Source organism: Pistacia vera, unplaced genomic scaffold (assembly GCF_008641045.1).
Source record: "Pistacia vera cultivar Batoury unplaced genomic scaffold, PisVer_v2 Contig656, whole genome shotgun sequence".
Lineage (NCBI taxonomy): Eukaryota > Viridiplantae > Streptophyta > Magnoliopsida > Sapindales > Anacardiaceae > Pistacia > Pistacia vera.
The window spans coordinates 1,501,292-1,523,073 of NW_022196508.1; the positions used below are offsets into that span (position 1 = coordinate 1,501,292).

General features: G+C 37.2%; 3 protein-coding genes and 1 pseudogene across 3 annotated transcripts; all 4 read left to right on the top strand.

The window, feature by feature from the left end:
* Positions 1–1,397: 1,397 nt before the first annotated feature.
* LOC116112145 lies at positions 1,398–3,301 on the top strand (annotated as a pseudogene).
* A 2,312-nt stretch (positions 3,302–5,613) lies between these two features.
* LOC116112146 (UDP-glycosyltransferase 71A16-like) lies at positions 5,614–12,853 on the top strand. Its single transcript, XM_031398324.1, has 6 exons — positions 5,614–5,727; positions 7,458–7,914; positions 8,164–8,406; positions 8,613–8,668; positions 12,049–12,270; positions 12,548–12,853. The coding sequence occupies exons 1-6, from the start codon at positions 5,614–5,616 to the stop codon at positions 12,851–12,853; spliced, it is 1,398 nt and encodes a 465-aa protein (XP_031254184.1).
* Positions 12,854–14,746: 1,893 nt separating this feature from the next.
* On the top strand, positions 14,747–16,457 carry LOC116112200 (anthocyanidin 3-O-glucosyltransferase 2-like). Its single transcript, XM_031398374.1, has one exon. The coding sequence runs from the start codon at positions 14,785–14,787 to the stop codon at positions 16,225–16,227; it is 1,443 nt and encodes a 480-aa protein (XP_031254234.1). The 5' UTR covers positions 14,747–14,784; the 3' UTR covers positions 16,228–16,457.
* Positions 16,458–16,609: 152 nt separating this feature from the next.
* LOC116112147 (anthocyanidin 3-O-glucosyltransferase 2-like) lies at positions 16,610–21,179 on the top strand. The gene is given in 6 exon segments (XM_031398325.1): positions 16,610–17,377; positions 18,492–18,713; positions 19,208–19,414; positions 19,416–19,573; positions 20,577–20,718; positions 20,976–21,179. Coding segments are annotated over 6 exon segments (1,659 nt in total). The 5' UTR covers positions 16,610–16,651.
* The last annotated feature ends 603 nt before the right edge of the window (positions 21,180–21,782 follow it).

The window sequence follows — 21,782 nt, forward strand, 5'->3', positions numbered from 1 at the left end:
CTCTTCCACATTTTCTATCACCCACATCTCCTCTCTCTTTTTCTCTATCACGGTCATGGTGAGTGATGAACATAATCAGAGAGATGGAAGTCACTAAAAAGAGATGACCATGGTGAGTGACAAACAGAATAAAAGAAATGGAAGTGAGCAACAAACAGAATAAAAGAAATGGAAGTAAGTTAGTAGGAGAGAGAAAATGACAATATATACATATTAAAATTTTTAGTATTTCACACGTGTATGTAGTGGGAAAAACAATATTTTCCCAGCTATAATATTAAAGGAAAAAGTAGTTTAAGAAGAGATAAAATTGATTTATTAAAAAGTGTGCAGAGGTTTAAAACGACAATTATAAAGAAACGAAGGGAATATTATATTTTGTTACATGTGACTTAATATAAGTGTTGTTTGTCGTTAATATAATATTGTTTATGAAGTGTTTCAATTACAAGCAATAAACATACCCAATATTAAAGTTGTTCAATAATTATCAATTAGGAAAAAATTACGTAAGTGTGCATAAAGAATGAACTCATATTAAAAAGTGGTTTTTGACAAACTTGCATGTCTTTTATATGTTTTAAAACAATTAAAATTAACAGTGTTAGTCTCATCAAATAGTCTAAATACTAAGGGGATGATGCTCGAAAAATAGAAAATTAATCCTAATTAATTAATGAAGTAATTTATGATAATAGAAATATGATTAAAAACAGATAATGTAAATTGAAAGATGATAAAGTAATCATGGTCAACAGAATATGTGGTCACAATTGCAATTTGCAAAGCCCAAGAATGTAGAAAACAAAAACATTTTAATCGATCAAATATATCTAAAGCATGCATAAAATTAAACAAAAATTACATTAATCATTATTGGAAAATATGCCACCACTTTTCTGCCACCCTTCCCTTTCACCGCCACTTCCCAAACTCAAAACCCCCACAATTCATTTCCGTCTTAGCAAAATATGCTAGGAAGGCCAACCTCATTTAGCCCGGCAACTGTTCGTCACAATTCCCCGCCCAACAACCGTCCTTTGGAACACCATCATTATTGGTTTTATTTGCAACAAAATGCCACAAGATGCCATTTTGTTCTATGCCCAGATGAAAAAATCCGTTCCTTATACTTTGTATGATAACTATACTTACTCTTCGGCTCTCAAAGGCTTTTGCCGCGACACGCAATTTGAGAGTCGGTAAAGCTGTCATTTCCGTTTAATTAGGGGCTTATTGAACCCCAGTAGGATTGTGGATAACTCTCTGTTGAATATGTACTCTACTTGTTTGAGTTCTGTGGTGGATAGTGAAATTAGTGCGTGTGGTTATTCTGATTTTGATTATTCAAAGTATGATTTAGTTTGTAAAGTATTTGATACGATGAAAAAGGAGAAATGTCATTTGGGTGTTGTTGCGTGGAATACTATGGTCTCATGTTACGTAAAGACAGAGAGGTATGCAGAAGCGATTAGGCAATTTAGGATGATGATGATGAAGTAAATTACACCCGGTACTGTTAGTTTTGTTAATGTTTTACCGGCTTGTGGCGAGTTTAGGGGACTATAAGAACGGTAACGTACTTAATGGATTGCTTGTTAAATTTGGAAGTGAATATGTAAATGATTTGTTTGTTGTGAGTTCGGCTATTTTCATGTATGCTGAGCTTGGTTGTCTTGATTTCGCTAGGAAGATTTTTTCTGTTGTTTGGAGAGAAACACTGAGGTTTGGAACACTATGATCGGTGGGCATGCACAGAGTAGTTCCCCTGTTGAAGCTATTGTGCTTTTCATTGAAGCTATGTTATCAGGTGAAATTGATTTTGATGAGGTGACTTTTTCTATCGGTCTTAACTGCAGTTTCACAGTTGCAGCGACTGGACTTATCTTAACAGCTGCATGCCTATATAATTAAGAATTTGGCAACATTGCCAGTTATTGTATTGAATGCAATAATTGTCATGTATTCAAGATGCGGCTTTGTCCTTACATCATTTAAAGTTTTTGATAATATGCTGGAACGGGATGTTGTTTCTTGGAATACAATGATTTCTGCTTTTGTTCAGAATGGGTTGGATGATGGAGGATTAATGCTTTTGTATGAGATGCAGAAACAACAATTTATGATTGATTCCATTACTGTTACTGCTTTGCGTCAACAGCTTCAAATCTGAGAAACCGTGATATTGGAAAGCAGACCCATGCTTATCTCTTAAGGCATGGCATTCAGTTTGAGGGAATGGAAAGTTATCTTATAGACATGTATGCAAAATCTGGTTTGATTAGAGCTTCTCAACAAAATTTTGAGAGAAACCATACTGGGGACAGAGATCAAGCCACTTGGAAAGCTATGATTGCTGGGTATACCCAAAATGGATTGGTTGAGGAAGCTTTCATTACTTTTAGGCAGATGCTTGAGCAGAACGTAACTCCCAATGTTGTGAATATAGCATCTGTGCTCCCAGCTTGTAATCCAATGGGAAATATAGAGTTGGCCATTTGGGCAAGCAACTTCATGGATTTTCTATCCCCCATTTGTTGGACCAAAATGTCTTCGTAGGCTCTGCTTTTGTTGATACGTATTCTAAGTCGGGGTCAATTTCTTATGCTGAAAATGTGTCTGCCCAAACCTCTGAAAAAATGCAATTGTAGAGCTCTTTCTTTGTTTCGCAGAATGCAAGAATGTTACATTGAACCTGATGCCGTTACCTTTGTCGCAGTGTTGTCTGCTTGTAGTTATGCTGGCTTGGTTGATGAAGGTCTTCAAATATTTGAGTTGATAGAGAGTAAATACAAGATTCAGCCCTCAACTGAGCACTATTGTTGTGTTGTGGACATGTTAGGTAGGGTTGGGAGGGTGGTTGAAGCCTATGAGTTTGTCTAAAAATTAGGTGCAGGGGGGAATGTGTTGGAAATTTGGGGTTCGCTTCTTGGTGCTTGCAGACTTCATGGAAAATCTGATTGGGAGAAGTTGTTGCCAAGAAGTTGCTTGAATTAGATACAAGAAAAAAATGACGAGCTATCATGTTTTGCTCTTAAATATCTATGCAGAAGAAGGAAACTGGGAAAATGTTGACAAAGTAAGGAAAGAGGTGAGAGAAAGAGGGTTGAGAAAAGAAGTTGGATGTTCTTGGATTGATACTGGAGGTTATGTGAACCGTTTCACGTCTAAGGATCAAGAGCATCCGCAAATTGATGAGATATATGAGACGTTGGAAGGATTAGCCATGGAAATTAAAAATGCTGGTTATAGGGCGAACCGAAGCTCTAATCTAGATGTCATCTCGCAGTTTAATGAATGAACTGGAATATTCATTATAGACTTTGAAAATGGGAGAATGAAAACCATGTTTAATGAAGACAACTAGCTGCAAAATTGTTGGCTGTTGAAAGGCCGGTAGTTGGTCATTTAATTATTGGGGATGCAAGATGATGGTAGGTCTAAATCTTGGTCTTCTGTCAAGACTGACAATTTCGATCAATGCTCAACTTGCTCAGTTGAGCAGCTCAGTGTTTAGCATGACACAATTATTTGAATGTTTGCATGGTCTTTAATATAAGATTACTGGATCTTATATTACTATATTTGGTTGTCAAGTAATATAAGATTACCGGATCTTATATTACTTGACAACCAAATAAGGTAATCAAGTAATATAAGATGACATTAATTCAGTAATCCTATATAACCCCTAAACAAACACGCCCTTAGGGTTATCATTTTCCTTAATCCCTTGTTAAAGGAGGATTTCATTTCAATTGAGAAGCGTATCATTTACGAATATCTCATAGAATATCTTATTAATATCTCATATCATTCCTATTATACTAGATGCCAAATTCAGGTACTAAAGTCATAAACCATGATTTTTTTTTTTTTTGGTTAAAATTATTATTCAAAGCCTCTTACAATAATAAATTCACTCATAAGCTTAACTTATATATTTATTTATTTATATTTATAGTTGCAATGTCTTTGAACCCTTGCCCCATCTCGCCCCTACTATATTAGATGCCAAATTCGAGTACTAATTAAAGTCATAAACCCTATCCCTCCCCGTCACAGTGGAGACACAAACCTGGGACATTGCTAAAACTGAATGCGCTCCCTTCTACTAGGACAAGCCTTCAGTGGTACTTTTATATTTAATTAGAATATTTGAATATAATTTAATGTATGACTTTAGTTTCAGACTGTATGCACTATTTATAATATTTAATATTATATAATTATATATAGATCGTAAAAAAAAAAAAAAAAACCCAAAAGGCTACATGGTCACTCTAAACCGAGCAAGCCCTCTTTCTAGTTGCCTGTGTCTGTTATCGAGGATTTACTGATTTCACCTCTAAAAAGGGTAATGATTTTTAGCCCTACATTTTTTATCAGAGGCCCCACTTTATTTTTTTTTTGACAAGTTAACCTTAAGTAAATTACTATAAAGGGAAACTATAAACTTCGTTCATCTTCCCACAGATCACATTCACTTCCTGGATCCAACCCCAGAAAATTCTTCCCTTTATTTATTGAATCTCATAAACCCAATCAAGCGCTGTCCTCTAAGCTTCTTCACTCCGAGTCAGCCTCCGATGACTCAACCAACTCGCCGGGTTCGTTCTCGACATGTTTGTGCAAAAAAAGATTGGCTATGAAAGGCTAGCAGTTGGTCTTTTAGTTTATATGGATACAACTCGATGATAGGTTAATGTTGGTAGTCTTTTTTCCTGACTAACAATTTGGATCACTGCTCAAGAAAATGCAAATTATAAAACAAATTACTAATGATATACAGGATTTGATATACATTAAGTTAACAAGAAAATGCATACTTTAGGCTCTCTGTGGTTTTTTGTTTTTATTTCCTTCTCCATGCTCTGATGAATGTTAATAAGAATTAATTCATGTAATTTCATTTTCCCTTTTTTTCGAAAGAACAGATGTTACATGGATTTCGGAACTCAACAAGACCATATTCACCCCATAGCGCTTCTTGTTCAGGATCGACAAACTCTACAATCTGGTAATCTCCTCATCATCTGCAATTGAGCAGGAAAAAAAATAATGGAGTTGGCAGGGGAGTCAACGCCATCTACCGCCTTCTGCAAAGTTTGCGCCCGCTTAAGTTCTAACAGGTAAAGGATGCCCAAAATATTTCTTGTGAATTCCAATAGATAAACAATAATCTTCTTAATTCTTTTCACACTGCATTTATATAGAGCAAATATGGCTTATATCTACCATGTCACAAGTTAATACGTGAACATCTGATAAACGAGGCAAGACTTGACTTTTAAATAATTTGCCATAACCTAGTTTAGGATGATTTTGATTAATCAAAAAGCAAGACATCTTCGTCTATTGGTAAAATATTTGAACATAAATCAATAAAGTAAGGTTAGATTCATTATCTGAAAAGTATTACTCAAGCTACTTTTCAATTATCAGTTATTTGAACACATACAGGTCTTCTCCCTGTTAGCAAAGCATTTACATCATCACTGACTTATCGTCTTGTTTACATAGATAGTTTTACTTCAATTAATTTCTATTTAAAATCCATTAACTTTCACTGAATTTTACTCTCAAAACTCAAAAACACAATAACCAGCTTCAATGAACAAGAAAGCCAACCTCGTCTTCATCCCTACACCAGGCGTCGGCCACCTCGGCTCCACCGTGGAGCTGGCAAAGCTCCTCGTCCACCGCCACCAATGCATCTCCATCACGGTCCTCGTCATGAAATTACCCTTTGAATCCAAAGTTAACACCTATCTAAACTCACTCCCTACTAGAGACTGCATCAACTTCGTTCATCTCCCAAGCGATGACCTTCAAGAATTCGACCCCAGAAGCTTCTTCACTTCGATCATTGAATCTCATAAACACCTCGTCAAAGAAGTCGTTTCTAAGCCTGTTCACTCCGAGTCAGCCTCCCATGACTCACCTTGACTCGCCAGGTTTGTCCTCGACATGTTTTGTACCAGCATGACTATTGGATTATTAGTATAATCAGTTAATTAGTTTAGTTAGCTAATTAATCTGTCAGTTAGTTTGTTAAGTGGTTTAGTTAATTGGTTAAATAGTTAGTTAGTTGTTAGTTAGGTGTTATGGTTAATTAACTGTGGTTGACTAACTATGGTTACTTGTATATATATATATATAAACTGTTCTTCTTGTAAACGGATCCCTTTAAGCTGAATAAAAAATTTCTCATCTCTCCAATGCAATTTGTTCATAGTATCAAAGTAGTGTTTTTTCAACAGTTAGATCTTTGGTAATTGATTTGACTTTTTTCGATCAGATTCACTGTAAATTTAACTGAAAAATGAGAGATCGACGTACTACTGATTAGATCTAGTTAGTAGTGTACCATTATACTAGACCCGATCATCTTTCAATGGTGGTAGTCAGAATCTGACAAATATCGATAAATGGAGGTGTTTTTATCAATTTTTAATTTTTATTGTGGGTGTTTAGTTAAATTAATAAACTTAAAGGATTTAAAAAAAGTTGAATAAAATATAATAATATTTTCAGAATAGAAAAATAAACTGGTATTTTAGAAATAATATGAATAAGATATTGAAAAATACTAAACCAAATGGATCTAGAATTCCCCAAATTCAAATCTCCTCTCAAAATTCACTGTCCTAAATTGGCAAACCAAAAAATAACCAACTGAGGTGGCATATGTCATGTAAAATGCCACGTCATGCAGTCTAAAGGTAACATTATTCTACTTAAAAACAAAAATTGAATAGAATAAAATAAGAAAATGAAGTATAATAAGACAAAGGATATTAAAGTCTTTATGTGTTGTACACCCATTGATGTGTCTCACTCTCACGTTGGTTTCCACACATCCGCCGACACTATCACACAAATAATCAAAGAGCACTACAATGATGAACAACACCACATTCATGATGAGTCAGTTACCGAGTTCACATTTATGATAACTCAATGCCTTCAGATATGGACGGTCGAGATGATAATTTTAAAAAAAATATTTTGATTTAGAAGCGTGATCTCGCCCGTCACACCTAAGCCGGCGGCGACCAGGCCACATTTTTTATTCCTTTATTATTAAATAAATATTTTTCTCATAAACTGGCATAGTAATTATATCATCATCTTCATCAGCCCTTTGTCCTGTATATTCCTTTATGATGAGTCAGTTACCGAGTTCACCGAAACAGGAACATGTGTTTATCTTGGTCCACTGTGGCCACCGCCTCTCCATCACCGTCCTCATCATGCAGCTCCCCTTCGACACTAAAGTCCCCGTCTACCTTCATTCACTCTCTCTCTCTCCACTCAACCCGAACTTCAAAATCATTCAACTCCCAGAAGTCAATCTTTCCCCTTCAAAATCATCTTCTCGTATAAGCTTCATGGATTCGTTCGTGAAAAGCTATTAACACCTCGTCAAAGAAGCAGTCACTAAGCTAATTCAGACGAAGTCAGCCTCTGGTGACTCACCTCGACTCGCCGGGTTCGTTCTCGATATGTTCTGTGCGGACATGATTGAAGTTGAGAATGATTTTGGAGTTGCTAGCTACATTTTCTACACCTCCAGTGCAGCTTTTCTTAGTATGCAGTTACACTTGCAAGTTCTTTGTGATGAGCCCATCACTGAGTTGAAAGACTCGGTCACTGAGTTGATTGTCCTGAGTCTCATTAAGCTGTTTCCTGTTAGGAATTTGCCTATTGTGTTCACAGAGAAAGAGTGGACTACTGTTATGTTTCAACAAGCAAGCGGGTTCAGAGAAGCAAAGGGCATCATTGTAAATACATTCAAGGAGTTGGAATCCTATGCGGTCGAGTCTTCCTCTGATGCTAAGTTGAACAACACCCCACCTGTGTATACACCGGGACCCATTTTGAATTTAGAGGGTGATGAGATTGATCGAGGATAAGGTGGATCAATCTCAATAACAGAGATCAAGGAGTGGCTTGATGATCAACCGCCATCATCGATTGTGTTTCTTTACCCCGGGAGCATGGGAAGCTTCAGTGAGGACCAGGTGAAAGAAATCGCTTGTGCGCTTGAACATTGCGGCCATCGGTTTTTGTGGTCCTACTGGTTATGCTAATCTGACGGACGTGCTACCATTTTATCTTCCATTTTATCTGTCCGACTCAATTTACCGAACTTTTCAGACAAGACCCACTTCCTGAACACACACAAGAACAGCATCCGTGCAGTTGTCGGGAATGCCGCGGCCGGCGCTGAGGCTGAACTGATAGAAGCTTTGCCAAAGCTTGAGATCGCGGTAAGTTTCAGCGTGGGGCTTGACAAAGTTGACTTGGGGAAGTGTAAAGAGAAGGGAATAAGAGTCACAAACACTCCTGATGTGTTGACTGATGACGTGGCGGATTTGGCAATTGGGTTGACTTTGGNTGGTTTTTTGTTTTTATTTCCTTCTCCATGCTCTGATGAATGTTAATAAGAATTAATTCATGTAATTTCATTTTCCCTTTTTTTCGAAAGAACAGATGTTACATGGATTTCGGAACTCAACAAGACCATATTCACCCCATAGTGCTTCTTGGTCAGGATCGACAAACTCTACAATCTGGTAATCTCCTCATCATCTGCAATTGAGCAGGAAAAAAAACAATGGAGTTGGCAGGGGAGTCAACGCCATCTACCGCCTTCTGCAAGGTTTGCGCCCGCTTAAGTTCTAACAGGTAAAGGATGCCCAAAATATTTCATGTGAATTCCAGCAGATAAACAATAATCTTCTTAATTCTTTTCACACTGCATTTATATAGAGCAAGTATGGCTTATATCTACCATGTCACAAGTTAATACATCATGAACATCTGATAACCAAGGAAAGACTTGACTTTTAAATAACTTGCCATAACCTAGTTGAGGATGATTTTGATTAATAAAAAAGCAAGACATCCTTCTCCATTGGTAAAATATTTGAACATAAATCACTAAAGTAAGGTTAGATTCATTAGAGTCTGAAAAGTAATACTCAGCTACTTTTCAATTTCCAGTTATTTGAACACATACAGGTCTTCTCCCAGTTAGCAAAGCATTTACATCATCACTGACTTATCGTCTTGTTTACATAGATAGTTTTACTTCGATTAATCTCGATTTAAAATCCATTAACTTTCATTGAATTTTACTCTCAAAACTCAAAAACACAATAACCAGCTTCAATGAACAAGAAAGCCAACCTCGTCTTCATCCCAACACCAGGCGTCGGCCACCTCGACTCCACCGTGGAGCTGGCCAAGCTCCTCGTCCACCACCACCAATGCATCTCCATCACGGTCCTCGTCATAAAATTACCCTTTGACTCCAAAGTTAACACCTATCTAAACTCACTCTCTGCTAGCGACCGCATCAACTTCGTTCATCTCCCAAGTGATGACCTTCAAGGATTCGACCCCAGAAGCTTCTTCACTTCGTTCATTGAATCTCATAAAAACCTCGTCAAAGAAGTCGTCTCTAAGCTTGTTCACTCCGAGTCAGCCTCCCATGACTCACCTCGAGTCGCCGGGTTTGTCCTCGACATGTTTTGTACCAGCATGACTATTGGATTATTAGTACAATCAGTTAATTAGTTTAGTTAGCTAATTAGTCTGTTAGTTAGTTAGTTTAGTGGTATAATTAATTGGTTAAATAGTTAGTTAGTTGTTATGGTTAATTCACTGTGGTTGACTATATATATATATAAACTGTTCTTCTTGTAAACGGATCCCTTTAAGCTGAATAAAAAATTTCTCTTCTCTCAAATGCAATCTGTTCATGCTATGAGCCAAATTTTTGGTCGTTGATATGATCTTTTTTTGTTAGATCCATAATAGATCTGGTCAAAAAATGATAGATCGGCATACTACCGATCGGATCTAATCGATAGTGCACCATTATACCAAATTTCGGCTATCTTTCGATGGTGGTGATCAGAATCTGACAAATATGGATGAGTGGGGGTGTTTTTATCAATTTCTAAACATTTTTTTCGGTGGGTGTTTAGTTAAATTAATATTAAGGGGTTTAAAATTAGTTGAATAAAGTATAATAACATTTTCAAAATAGAAAACAAACTGGTATTTTAGAAATAGTATGAATAGGATAGGGAGAAATACCAAACCAAACAGACCTAAAATTCCCCAAATTCAAATCTCCTTCCAAAATTCATTTATCTTAAATTTGCAAACCAAACAATAACAAGCTGAGGTGGCATATCTCAAGTAGGATGCCACATCATGAAGTAAAATAAAAATAGTGTAATAGTAACATTATTCATACTTAAAAACAAAAATTGAATGAAATAAAATAAGAAAATGAAGTATAATAAGACAAAGGATATTAAAGAGCCCTTTTGTTTTATTATTTTGGATAAGATTTTAGGGATAATATTGGGTAATTGAATAAGGGAGTATTACGAGGTAAAATTTAAAAATTTATTAAAAAAAACCCCTAGATTTGCTAATTTAATAAACACTCCAATATATAAAAATATTGTAAAATGATCAAAACACCCCTACCACCCGCAGTGCTAAATTCCGGCCACTACCGTCAGAATCTGGTCGAAAAATTGCGTAACAACACATATTGGTCAGATCTGGCAGGTATTCGATCGATATGGCATTTTCCAGCCAGATTCGTGGCGAATCTGGTTGGAAAAGGCCAGATCTACGGCCAAATATGGTCGTCGACGCTGGAAAAGTCTATCTTTGGCCGATTTGGCTGTCGTTGACTGTCAACGATAGCCATTTTTTCAGCCAGATCAGTGAATTATCTGCCATTTTCGATGGTAGTGTAGACCATTGTGACAGATTTTGGCTACTACCGACGGTGATTATCGGAATCTAGTAAGTATTGGTGGGTGAGGGTGTTTTTGTTAATTTTTAAATTTTTTTTAGGGATGTTTGATGAAATTAATAATCTTAAGAGATCTAAAAGTAATTAAAAATATACTAATATTTCTCAAATAAGGATTAAAAATATAGTTAGAAATAATAAGCAAACTCCACACATCCGCGGACACTATCAAACAAACCTTTCACTACCAATCAAAGTCCAACACCACGTTTATGATGAGTCAGTTACCGAGTTCACTGAAACAAGAACATGTGTTTATCTTGGCCCACTCGCCCCGTGACAGGGGCACGCACAATAATAACTCAATGCCTTCAGATATGAATGGTCGAGATGATAATTTTAAAAAAATTATTTTGATTTACAAGCGTGATCTCGCCCGTCACACCTAAGCCGGCGGCGACCGCCGACCAGGCCACATTTTTTATTCCTTTATTATTAGATAAATATTTTTCTATAACTGGCATAGTACTTATAAGTTATATCATCATCTTCATCAGCCCTTTGTCCTGTATATAACTGTCCATCAACTTTGTTAGTAAACAAATGTACAAAACAAAAGGATGAAGAAAGCTGAGCTAGTGTTGATCCCTTCATCGGGCGTCGAGGATCAGGTAGATCCATCTAAATAACGGAGATCAAGGAGTGGCTTGATGATCAACCGCCATCATCGATTGTGTTTCTTTGCCCCGGGAACATGGGAAGCTTCAGTGAGGACCAGGTGAAAGAAATCGCTTGTGCCCTTGAACATTGCGGCCATCGGTTTTTGTGGTCCCTATGTCAACCTCTACCGAAGGGTCAAGTTGGTAATCCTACTGATTATGCTAATCTGACGGACGTGCTACCTGAAGGGTACATTGATCGGACGACTAAGATTGGAAAAGTAATCGGATGAGCAATTTGGATGTTCACAAGAATTGATTCATTCAAAAATTTGTAATCTCATTTTCCCTTTTGTGAGAATCAGTTATAATTGTGAGAATAACAAATGTTACATGGAATGCGGAACTCAGAAAGACCATGTTTACTGTAGAGCACATCATCATCTATAACCGAGTGGCATGATCGTAGAGTTGCCAGGGTAGTTGACACCATCTACCGCCTTCAAAACACTAGTAAAAGGGTGCTGAACTATTTCATGTGAATTACAATTACCCAATCCTATCTGAAAATCAATCCTACTCGAATCAAATTTTCAGGTATGCGGCAAACAGGTAGAAAGCTTGGATCTTGATTCATCTTCCATTTTATCTGTCCGACTCAATATACCGAACTTTTCAGACAAGACCCAGTTCCTGAACACGCACAAGAACAGCATCCGTGCAGTTGTCGGGAAAGCCGCGGCCGGCGCTGAGGCTGAACTGATAGAAGCTTTGCTAAAGCTTGAGATCGCGGCGAGTTTCAGCGTGGGGCTTGACAAAGTTGACTTGGGGAAGTGTAAAGAGAAGGAATAAGAGTCACGAACACTCCTGATGTGTTGACTGATGACATGGCGGATTTGGCAATTGGGTTGACTTTGGCTGTGTTGAGGAGGTTGTGTGAGAGTGATCGGTATTTAAGNAAACACATTATAGGGGTATATTTGTAAGATTTTAAACCTATAAGGACTGATATATTTTTAGGGGTGTGTTAGTAAGATTTTAAACTTTTTGGATCACTAGAAACCGTTGGTTTAACCAGTCGGACTAGTCAACCCAGGACGTAGTGGCCTTGGTGGGTCCCTTAATAGGTCGGGCTTTGAAACAGGGGTTGGAATTAGCGGTTGAGGTTAAAATGGATTATAAGAAGGATATTTCAAGCGAGAGTGTAACAGTTGTGATTGCAAAAGATATAGAGAAAGGAATCAAGAAATTAATGGAAGATGATAGTGAGATAAGGAAACAGATGGGGGAGATGAGTGAAAAGAGCAGAAAGGCAGTGATGGAGGGTGGATCTTCCTTCTCTTCGTTGGGTAGCTTCATTGATGATGCGATGGACAACATTGGAATATTTATTTCACTTTAAAGAGGAATGTATTAGAACACCAATGATGCTCTAATGGATGTTCACAAGAATCAATTATTCAAAATTTTGTAATTTCATTTTCCTTTTTTTTGAGAACATCAATTATAACCGTGACAGGAGCAAATGTTCTTGGAACACAATTTGCAATATGTTGGTCAATGTTCAGAAGAATTAATTCATTCAAAAGCTTGCAATTTCATTTTCCCTTTTTGTGAGAATGAGAAATGTTACATGGATTGCGTAACTCAAAAGACCATGTTTAATCGAGTGGCATGATCGTAGAGTTGCTACAGGAGTTAACACCATCCACCGTCTTCAAAGCACTAGTAAAAGGGTGCTGAACAATTTCATGTGAAGTCCACCAGGCAAATAATATTCTTTTGTTTCTTTTCACCCTCAATTTATATGGAGTACGTGTGGTTCTGTTGGGAATTTAGAATATTTAATGAAGAAGCTGCAGCAAAGAAAATAATAGAAAGTGTTATGCCCAAAAAAACCAGGGTTGAGGTGAGCTTAAATAAGCAAAGACCAATCAAAATTAGAAAGGTTTTCTATCATCTTGATGCAGTCAAGTCCAGCAAGGATGAAAGGGGTAAGGCCATCGTCAGTGAGACAGGTGAACGATAGACTTATGAGTGGTTAGGAATTATCTACCTGTTGAAGTCCTATACGATTTAAGAATATCTCTCATACAGACAACTAATGGGAAGTGGATTAGAAATTGTACCACACCTACGCACATGCAGAATCATGATTACCAGCTTAAATCCTTCAACTATAAATAGAGAGCTCTCCTCCATTTTACATGATTGGCTCACCCACCGCTAAAAACATATACTCTCTCTTTCTCTTTACACTTATTTTCTCTATTGTAATTCAGTTAGCCGAGTACAACCTGATTGTTATCACCCATTAATATAATTACAGTGGACATATGATTTATCTTAGGCATCTAAACCACTTTAAAAATTGCTACATATTCAATATCTCTTTTTATACTTCCATATTATGTGTGATTTCTAAATTTATTTAGTATTTTATATGCGTAAATAGTTAATATCAAAATCAAACATCATCGTAAAGAAATGCATAAAATTGAAGCTCACTTATTATTTACGAACTGAAAGTGCCTATTTAGATAGGCTTACAACCAAAAGCAAACTAGCAGAGCTTTACTCAACCACTACAGCCACTAACGAGATTTTAGCTACAATATCAGACCCTTTATTTGACTAACAGAAGTAGAAAAATATGGGCCAATATTAACAAACCAAAAGACCAAGTCAAACTTTGAATCATTCCTCAACACTCTCCCGTGATTCAAGGTTGCAAACACCAAGCTGAAATCACAAGTAAACAAACTTATCTCTTGGCAGAGGCTTTGTAAGTATAAATGCCAATTGATCATTTGTGTTACTAGAGGATGTTCTTGGATCGATACTAGAGGTTATATTAACCGTTTTGCATCTAAGGATCAAGAGCATCCACTGAGTGATGAGATGCTGGAAGGATTAGCCATGGAAATGAAAAATGCTGATAAGTGCCTGAATTGAAGAAATGCAAATTATGTCCGTAATCAAAGGCCGCCTTCATCTACACCTACTCCTAATGTTATTAATTTCAACCAAGTATAGTAAATTATTAGTTAATTGCCTTCGCTTTATCACTTTGAACTAGAACATTTATTTTTCTATAAAATATGCTTTGAATAAAATTATCGCCTTTGACTTCGATGATTGCATGAATCTTTTAATTAAGATATAGTCTACTGATTTAATTATCACATGCTTTGAACAACTTACTTGGGAGTCTCAAAGAAAATAATCAAATATTATTGCCGTCATTTTTTATTCATAAATAATTTTACTTCAATCTCTATATAACTTTCATTCAATTTTACTCACAATACTCAAAAACAATCACCAGGTTCAATGAACAACAAAGCCGAGCTCGTCTTCATCCCTGCACCAGGCGTTGGCCACCTCGGCTCCACAGTGGAGTTGGCCAAGCTCCTCCTCCACCGCCACCAACGCATCTCCATCACTGTCCTCGTCATGAAATTACCCTCCGACTCCAAAGTTAACACCTATCTAAACTCACTCTCTTCTGGCGACCGCATCAGCTTCCTTCATCTCCCCAATGATGACCTACAAGGATTCGACCCCAAAAAATTCTTCCCTTCTTTCATTGAATGTCATAAAACCCTCGTCAAAGAAGCCGTCTCTAAGCTTGTTCACTCCGAATCAGTCTCCAATGACCCACCTCGACTCGCCGGGTTTGTTCTCGACTTGTTTTGTACAAGCATGATCGATGTTGCTGATGAGTTTGAAGTTCCTAGCTATATTTTCTTCACGTCCGGTGCGGGTTTTCTGGGTTTGATGCTTCACGCGCAGGCTCTTTATGATAAGCAGAACAAACACATTGCTGAGTTGAAAGACTCGTATTCTGAGTTGGAAGTACCGAGTCTCATTAACCCATTTCCTACTAGAGTTTTGCCTTCTGCGTACTGGGAGAAACCCATGATTCTGTTTGAGCTAACGAGGAGGTTCCGAAGGGCTAAGGGCATTGTTGTAAATTCCTTCATTGAGCTGGAATCATATGCGATCAACTCTTTCTCAAATGGTGAAACCAACATCCCACCCGTTTATCCTGTAGGACCCATTCTGAATCTAAATGGTGATAGCATTGATTTAGGTTTAGGTGGGTCCAAAACAAAAGCAGAGATCATGGAGTGGCTTGATGATCAGCCGCCATTGTCAGTTGTGTTCCTATGCTTTGGGAGCATGGGAAGCTTCGATGAGGATCAGGTGAAAGAGATTGCCTATGCGTTGGAGCAGAGTGGGCAACGGTTCTTATGGTCTCTTCGTCAACCTCGACCTAAGGGTCAGTCTGGCGCTCCAAGGGATTACACAAATCTAACGGACGTGTTACCAGAAGGGTTTCTCGATCGAACGGTCGGGATTGGAAAAGTGATCGGGTGGGCCCCACAAGTGTCGATCTTAGCCCACAAGGCGATCAGAGGGTTTGTATCGCATTGCGGGTGGAATTCGACGCTAGAGAGCATCTGGTTTGGAGTTCCAATCGCCACATGGCCGATGTACGCGGAGCAGCAATTCAATGCGTTTGAGATGGTGATTGAGTTAGGACTAGCGGTGGAGATTAAAATGGATTATAGGAAGTCGGAAGAGAATCAGACGATTGTGAGGTCAAGGGAGATCGAGAAAGGGATAAAGAAATTAATAGAGGATGAGAATGAGACAAGAAAAAGAGTGGAGGAGATGAGCGAAAAGAGCAGAAAAGCCATGATAGAAGGTGGATCTTCGTTCACTTCATTGGGGTGCTTCATTGATGATGTGATGAGTAATTTGTCATAAAATTATGATAGAACATGATGTAATAATTATATTTATAATAAACAATGTTATATTAATCAAATACATCTAATTTATTATGCCATTGTTCTTTCAAAAGGCAATTACGTGTTGTAAACTAATATAAAATCTTAACACCATCCATCTTGTTATACAGAATCTGAAGTGTTTATTTATTTATGATGAGTCCTCGTACGAGTTAGGTACCGAGTTGACTGAAACAGGAACATATAATTTTAAAAAGATTATTTTGATTTACAGGCGTTATCTCGCCCGACAACACCTAAGCCGCCGGGGACCAGGCCACAACTTTTTTTTATTCATTTATTAAAATTTTAGAATATTTTATTTCTTATTAATTTAGACAAAGCAATTACATCATCATCTTCATCATCATCCCATCAACTTTGTTAGTAAACCAAACAAAATGACAAAGAAAGCTGAGCTAGTGTTGATCCCTTCATCGGGCGTCGGCCACGTTGTAACGATGGTGGAGATGGCAAAGCTCCTAGTCCACTGCGATCACTGCCTCTCCATCACTGTCCTCTCATGCAGCTCCCCTTCGACACCAAAGTCCCCGTCTACCTTCACTCACTTTCTCTCTCTCCACTCAACCCGAACATCAAAATCATTTAACTCCCAGAACTCAAATCTTTCCCCTTCAAAATCATCTTCTCGCATAAGCTTCATGGATTTGTTCGCCAAAAGCCATAAACCCCTCTTCAAAGCAGTCACTAAGCTAATTCAGACCGAGTCAGCCTCCGGTGACTCCCCTCGACTCGCCGGGTTCGTTCTCGACATGTTCTGTACTAACATGATTGAAGTTGCGAATGATTTTGGAGTTCCTAGCTACATTTTCTCCACCTCGAACCAGCCCATCACTAAGTTGGAAGACTCGGCCACTGAGTTGATTGTCCCGAATCTCGTTAAGCCATTTCCTCTCAGGAATTTCCCTGTCGTGTTGATGGAGAAAGAGTGGACTACTGTTATGTTTCAACAAGCAAAGGGCATTATTGTAAATACATTCACGGTGCTGGAATCCTATGCGGCCAAGTCTTTCTCTGATTGTAAGTTGACCAACACCCCACCTGTGTATACACCGGGACCAGTGGCGGATCCAGGATTTCTGTGGAGGGCGGGCCTCCGCAACTCCGTCAATTATTTGTCAAACAACTAGTGAAAATTTTAAAAAATTATAAAACTTTAAGCAAAGAAAATAATACAATATCAAGAATTTGAGAGAAAATAATGCAATAACACAATACTTTTCTACTTGAATAAAATGATGAGAAGCAAAATTTTGAGTAAATGTATTAAGTAAACCTTGAGCAAAACCTTTTAAATTATTATTATTTTTTTCTTTTTTGGCTTCCAAAGATTATAATATAAATATCTAACCTAAGCTAAAGTTAATAAAAACTTAAATCAAGTCAATATTGCATTAACTTTTAATATGAATTAGTAAAAAAATGAATTTTTTTTTATATAAACATATATAGTAACTCAAATTTCTTTAATATTTTGAGTAGCAAAATGGTAACGTTTGAAATATAGGAAAGTGATGAGTGAATGGTAAAAAATAACGTCCTTTAAAATATAGTTAATATTTTGATTTGGAAAAATATGTCCATTCTTAAACACAAAATACAAAATTAACTTACAAGATCCATATTTTTTTCCCTCAAATTAGAATAAAAAAAAGCATGATTCAATCCTAAAATAAATTAAATTGAAATGAACAATACACATACATAAAACTGATAAAACAGAAAACAGAGCTAATTAATCCTAAAATAAATTAAATTGAAATGAGCAATACACATATATAAAACTAATAAAACAGAAAATAGAGCTAATTGTAACACCTTGAGTAGTGAAAGCTTCAACAATTTCAGTCTTTAAAAGTTTTAAGATCAAATAGCATGAAAAAGAGAATGAGAAAGTAAAGAATTTTGAAGATAAAATCATAAAAGGCAAGTGGAGCTTTGGAGAAGATTAGTAGAGAGAGTTTTAAACTTTTAATATGATATGGGCTTGAAATATATATATTACTAGCAAGTGTTTTTAGGGTCTACATATATATATATAATAATTCTTATTTTTTAAAAATATGAAGGTAGGCTTAGGTATATATATTAATAGCAAATTTTGTGGGTGTATATATTAATAATTTTTTTTTTTTTTTTTATTTAAAACTTGAGAGTGGGCCTAGGCCTGCCCTCAAAGGGGCTGGATCCGCCCCTGACCTAGACCCATTTTCAATTTAGAGGGTGATAATTGATAAGATTGATCGAGGATCAGGTGGGTCCGTCTCAATAACAGAGATCAAGGAGTGGCTTGATGATCAACCGCCAGCATCAGTTGTGTTTCTTTGCCCCAAGAGCACGGGGAGCTTCGGTGAGGATCAGGTGAAAGAAATCGCTTGCGCGCTTGAAAATAGAAGGCATCGGTTTTTGTGGTCCCTCCGTCAACCTCCACCAAAGGGTCAAGTTGGTAACTGTTGATGCGTGATTTTGACACCAATTAAACGCACGTGTGAAATGTTGAGCTGTCCTAGAAGACACACGTGAATTGAGTGAATGAGAGTAAAAGAAAGTGACAAGATAGTGTTTAAAGTGGTTCGGATGCTTAAGGAAGCAAATCCTACGTCCACTAATGTTATATTAATTATAGCGGTCAGGTTGCGGTTAGTGAGCTGACTTTACAAGTGGTTTTACAAGAGAGAGAGAGAGAGATACAATATATGTTATTTCCTTGAGAGATTAGCTGATCCCGAAATTGAGAGAGGAACTCTCAATTTATAGTGGGATGTATTAAGGTTATGATTACTGAATCTGTGAGTTGGTGGGAGTATCCGTACAAATCTTCCTTTACGTCCCATTGCACATCTTCCAAAGCGATTTGCGCGATTTGGTGCAGACATTGGACACGTGGAAGCTCTCCAACTCTTGGCTGGCCTGGCGCGCACCCACTACATTGACAGAAACAGGCTGTTCCTTCGTCACGTGACTCGGCTATGGGTTTCCCAGGTTCTGACTTTTGCATGTTGACTTGGCCCTACGTCAGCCTTGTTTTCTTTAGGCATAACAGTAACACTACTTATTATGCAAATCTGATGGACGTGCTACCTGAAGGGTTCATAGATCGTATGACTAAGATTGTGAAAGTAATCGGATGGGCCCCACAAAATATCGATCCTAGCCCACAAGGCGATCGGAGGGTTCGTATCACATTGTGGGTGGAATTCAGTGTTGGAAAGTGTATGGTTTGGCGTTCCAATTCCGGCGTGGCCAATGTACGCTGAGCAACAATTCAATGCCTTTGAGATGGTGATGGAGTTGGAATCATCGTTTTAAAACCCGAACCGAACCGACCTGTCAGACCGGTCCAACAGAGACCTGACACCTTCTTTGGTCCTGGTTACCAATTTTTACTATTCACAAAATCCCTAATTTGATCGTTGGTGAACGAGGGGGTACAGGGGTTAAAGGGATTTTGTAGAGTGGAGGTCGGTAATTCAAAGGGTGGTATCGGATTGAATTTTGGATGTTAGAATAAGCCAAAATTTGGCCAAAAAATTCAACCCAATTTGCAAGTCACGGCCAGCGAATGGAGGGCTACCAAGTGCCAGGTTAGAGAGATTTTTGTAGAGTAGAGGCTGGTGGTTTAGGTGGTGGTGTTTGATTGAATTTTGGCTGTCGAAATCAGTTGGAATTTGGCTGTAATCAAAATCCAAATAGATCCTTGGGGTGTATTTGCTAGATTTCAAATTTGTAGGGACTGATTCATATTTTTCAAGGGTGTGTTTCTAAGATTTTTATTTTTTGGATCACTGGTTAGATCGCTGGTTTAACCGTCGAACCAGTCAACATGGGACCCAATGGCCTTAGTGGGTCCCTTAACGGGTCAGGTTTTGAAACTAGGGGTTGGAATTAGCGGTTAATATTAAAATAGATTGTAAGAGCATCTCTAAAGGACTCTTTACATGACCCAAACTCTTTATTATAAAGAGTTTATTCATAAAAACAAAAGTCCAACAAACTCTTCATCCTTTAAATATAAATTAAATAGTGAGTTTGACTATTCACATTTAAATAATCAAATTTCACTTTCTATTATAATTTTAATTAATAAATTACAAATTTCTATGTATTTTAATTATTAATTCTCTCTCTTATTAAGTCTTTTTTTTGAAGAAAAAAATATCTTCATTAAATTTAAATAATTTATTAGATTTGAATAAAAAATTTATTTTTATTTAAAATTTAATAAAAATATCTTTTATTTATATAAAATATATTTTTTAAAATAAAGAGTATAGTTGAAAATGGTTAATGAATGATATTTGAGAGTGCAAAAGAAGGAATCAAGAAATTAATGGAAGGTGATAGTGAGATACGGAAACGGATGGCGGAGATGAGTGCAAAGAGTAGAGAGGCTGTGATGGAAGGGTGGATCTTCCTTCTCTTCGTTTGGTTGCTAATTGCTTCATTGGTGATGTGATGGACAACATTAATTGGATCAAACGAAGCTAATGAACCTTGACCAAATTGAAGTTAATTTATTAGAACTCCAATGATGTTCTAATGGATGTTCACAAAAGTCAATTAATTCAAAATTTTGTAATTTTTTTTATTTTTTTTTTTTTGCGGGAGAACATCAATATAATTGTGACAAGAACTAATCTTACATGGAATGCACAACTCAACAAGACCATATTCTCCTTCTAGCGCATCATCATCTACAATCAGGCAGCATGGTCATGGATCAGGAAATTGATGGAGAATGATAGGAATAAATTGAATGAGATGAGCGAAAAGAGTGGAAAAGCCATGATGGAAGGTGGATCCTCATTCACTTCACTGGGTTGCTTCATCGATAATGTGATGAGCAATTTATCTCAAAATTATGAGAAAAACTATTCATGTACAAGATTTGACATTGGTATACTTTGAGTGGATTCTTTTGGTTTCTTGTTTTTATTTCCTTCTTCTTGGAAAACAGTTTACAATATGTTGGTCGATGTTCACAAGAATTGATTCATTCAAAAACTTGTAATTTCATTTTCCCTTTTTGTGAGAATGAGAAATGTTACATGGATTGCGTAACATAAAAGATCATGTTTACCGTATAACGCATCAGCACCTATAATCGAGTGGCATGATCGTAGAGTTGCTACAGGAGTTAACACCCTCCACCGCCTTCAAAGCACTAGTAAAAGGGTGCTGAACAGTTTCATGTGAAGTCCACAGGTAAATAATATTCTTCTGTTTCTTTTCACCCTCAATTTATATGGAGTACGTGTGGTTCTGTTGGGAATTTAGAGTATTTAATGAAGAAGCTGCAGCAAAGAAAATAACAGAAAGTGTTATGCCCAAAAAAACCAGGGTTGACGTGAGCTTAAATCAGCAAAGACCAATCAAAATTAGGAAGGTTTTCTGCCATCTTGATGCAGCCACGTCCAGCAAGGATGAAAGGGGTAAGGCCATCGTCAGTGAGATAGGTGAACGATAGACTTATGAGTGGTTAGGAATTGTCCACCTGTTAAAGTCCTACAC

Bases quoted from the DNA above. Each gene is read 5' to 3' on its own strand.
- LOC116112200 (XM_031398374.1), top strand. From the start codon at position 14,785: ATGAACAACAAAGCCGAGCTCGTCTTCATCCCTGCACCAGGCGTTGGC.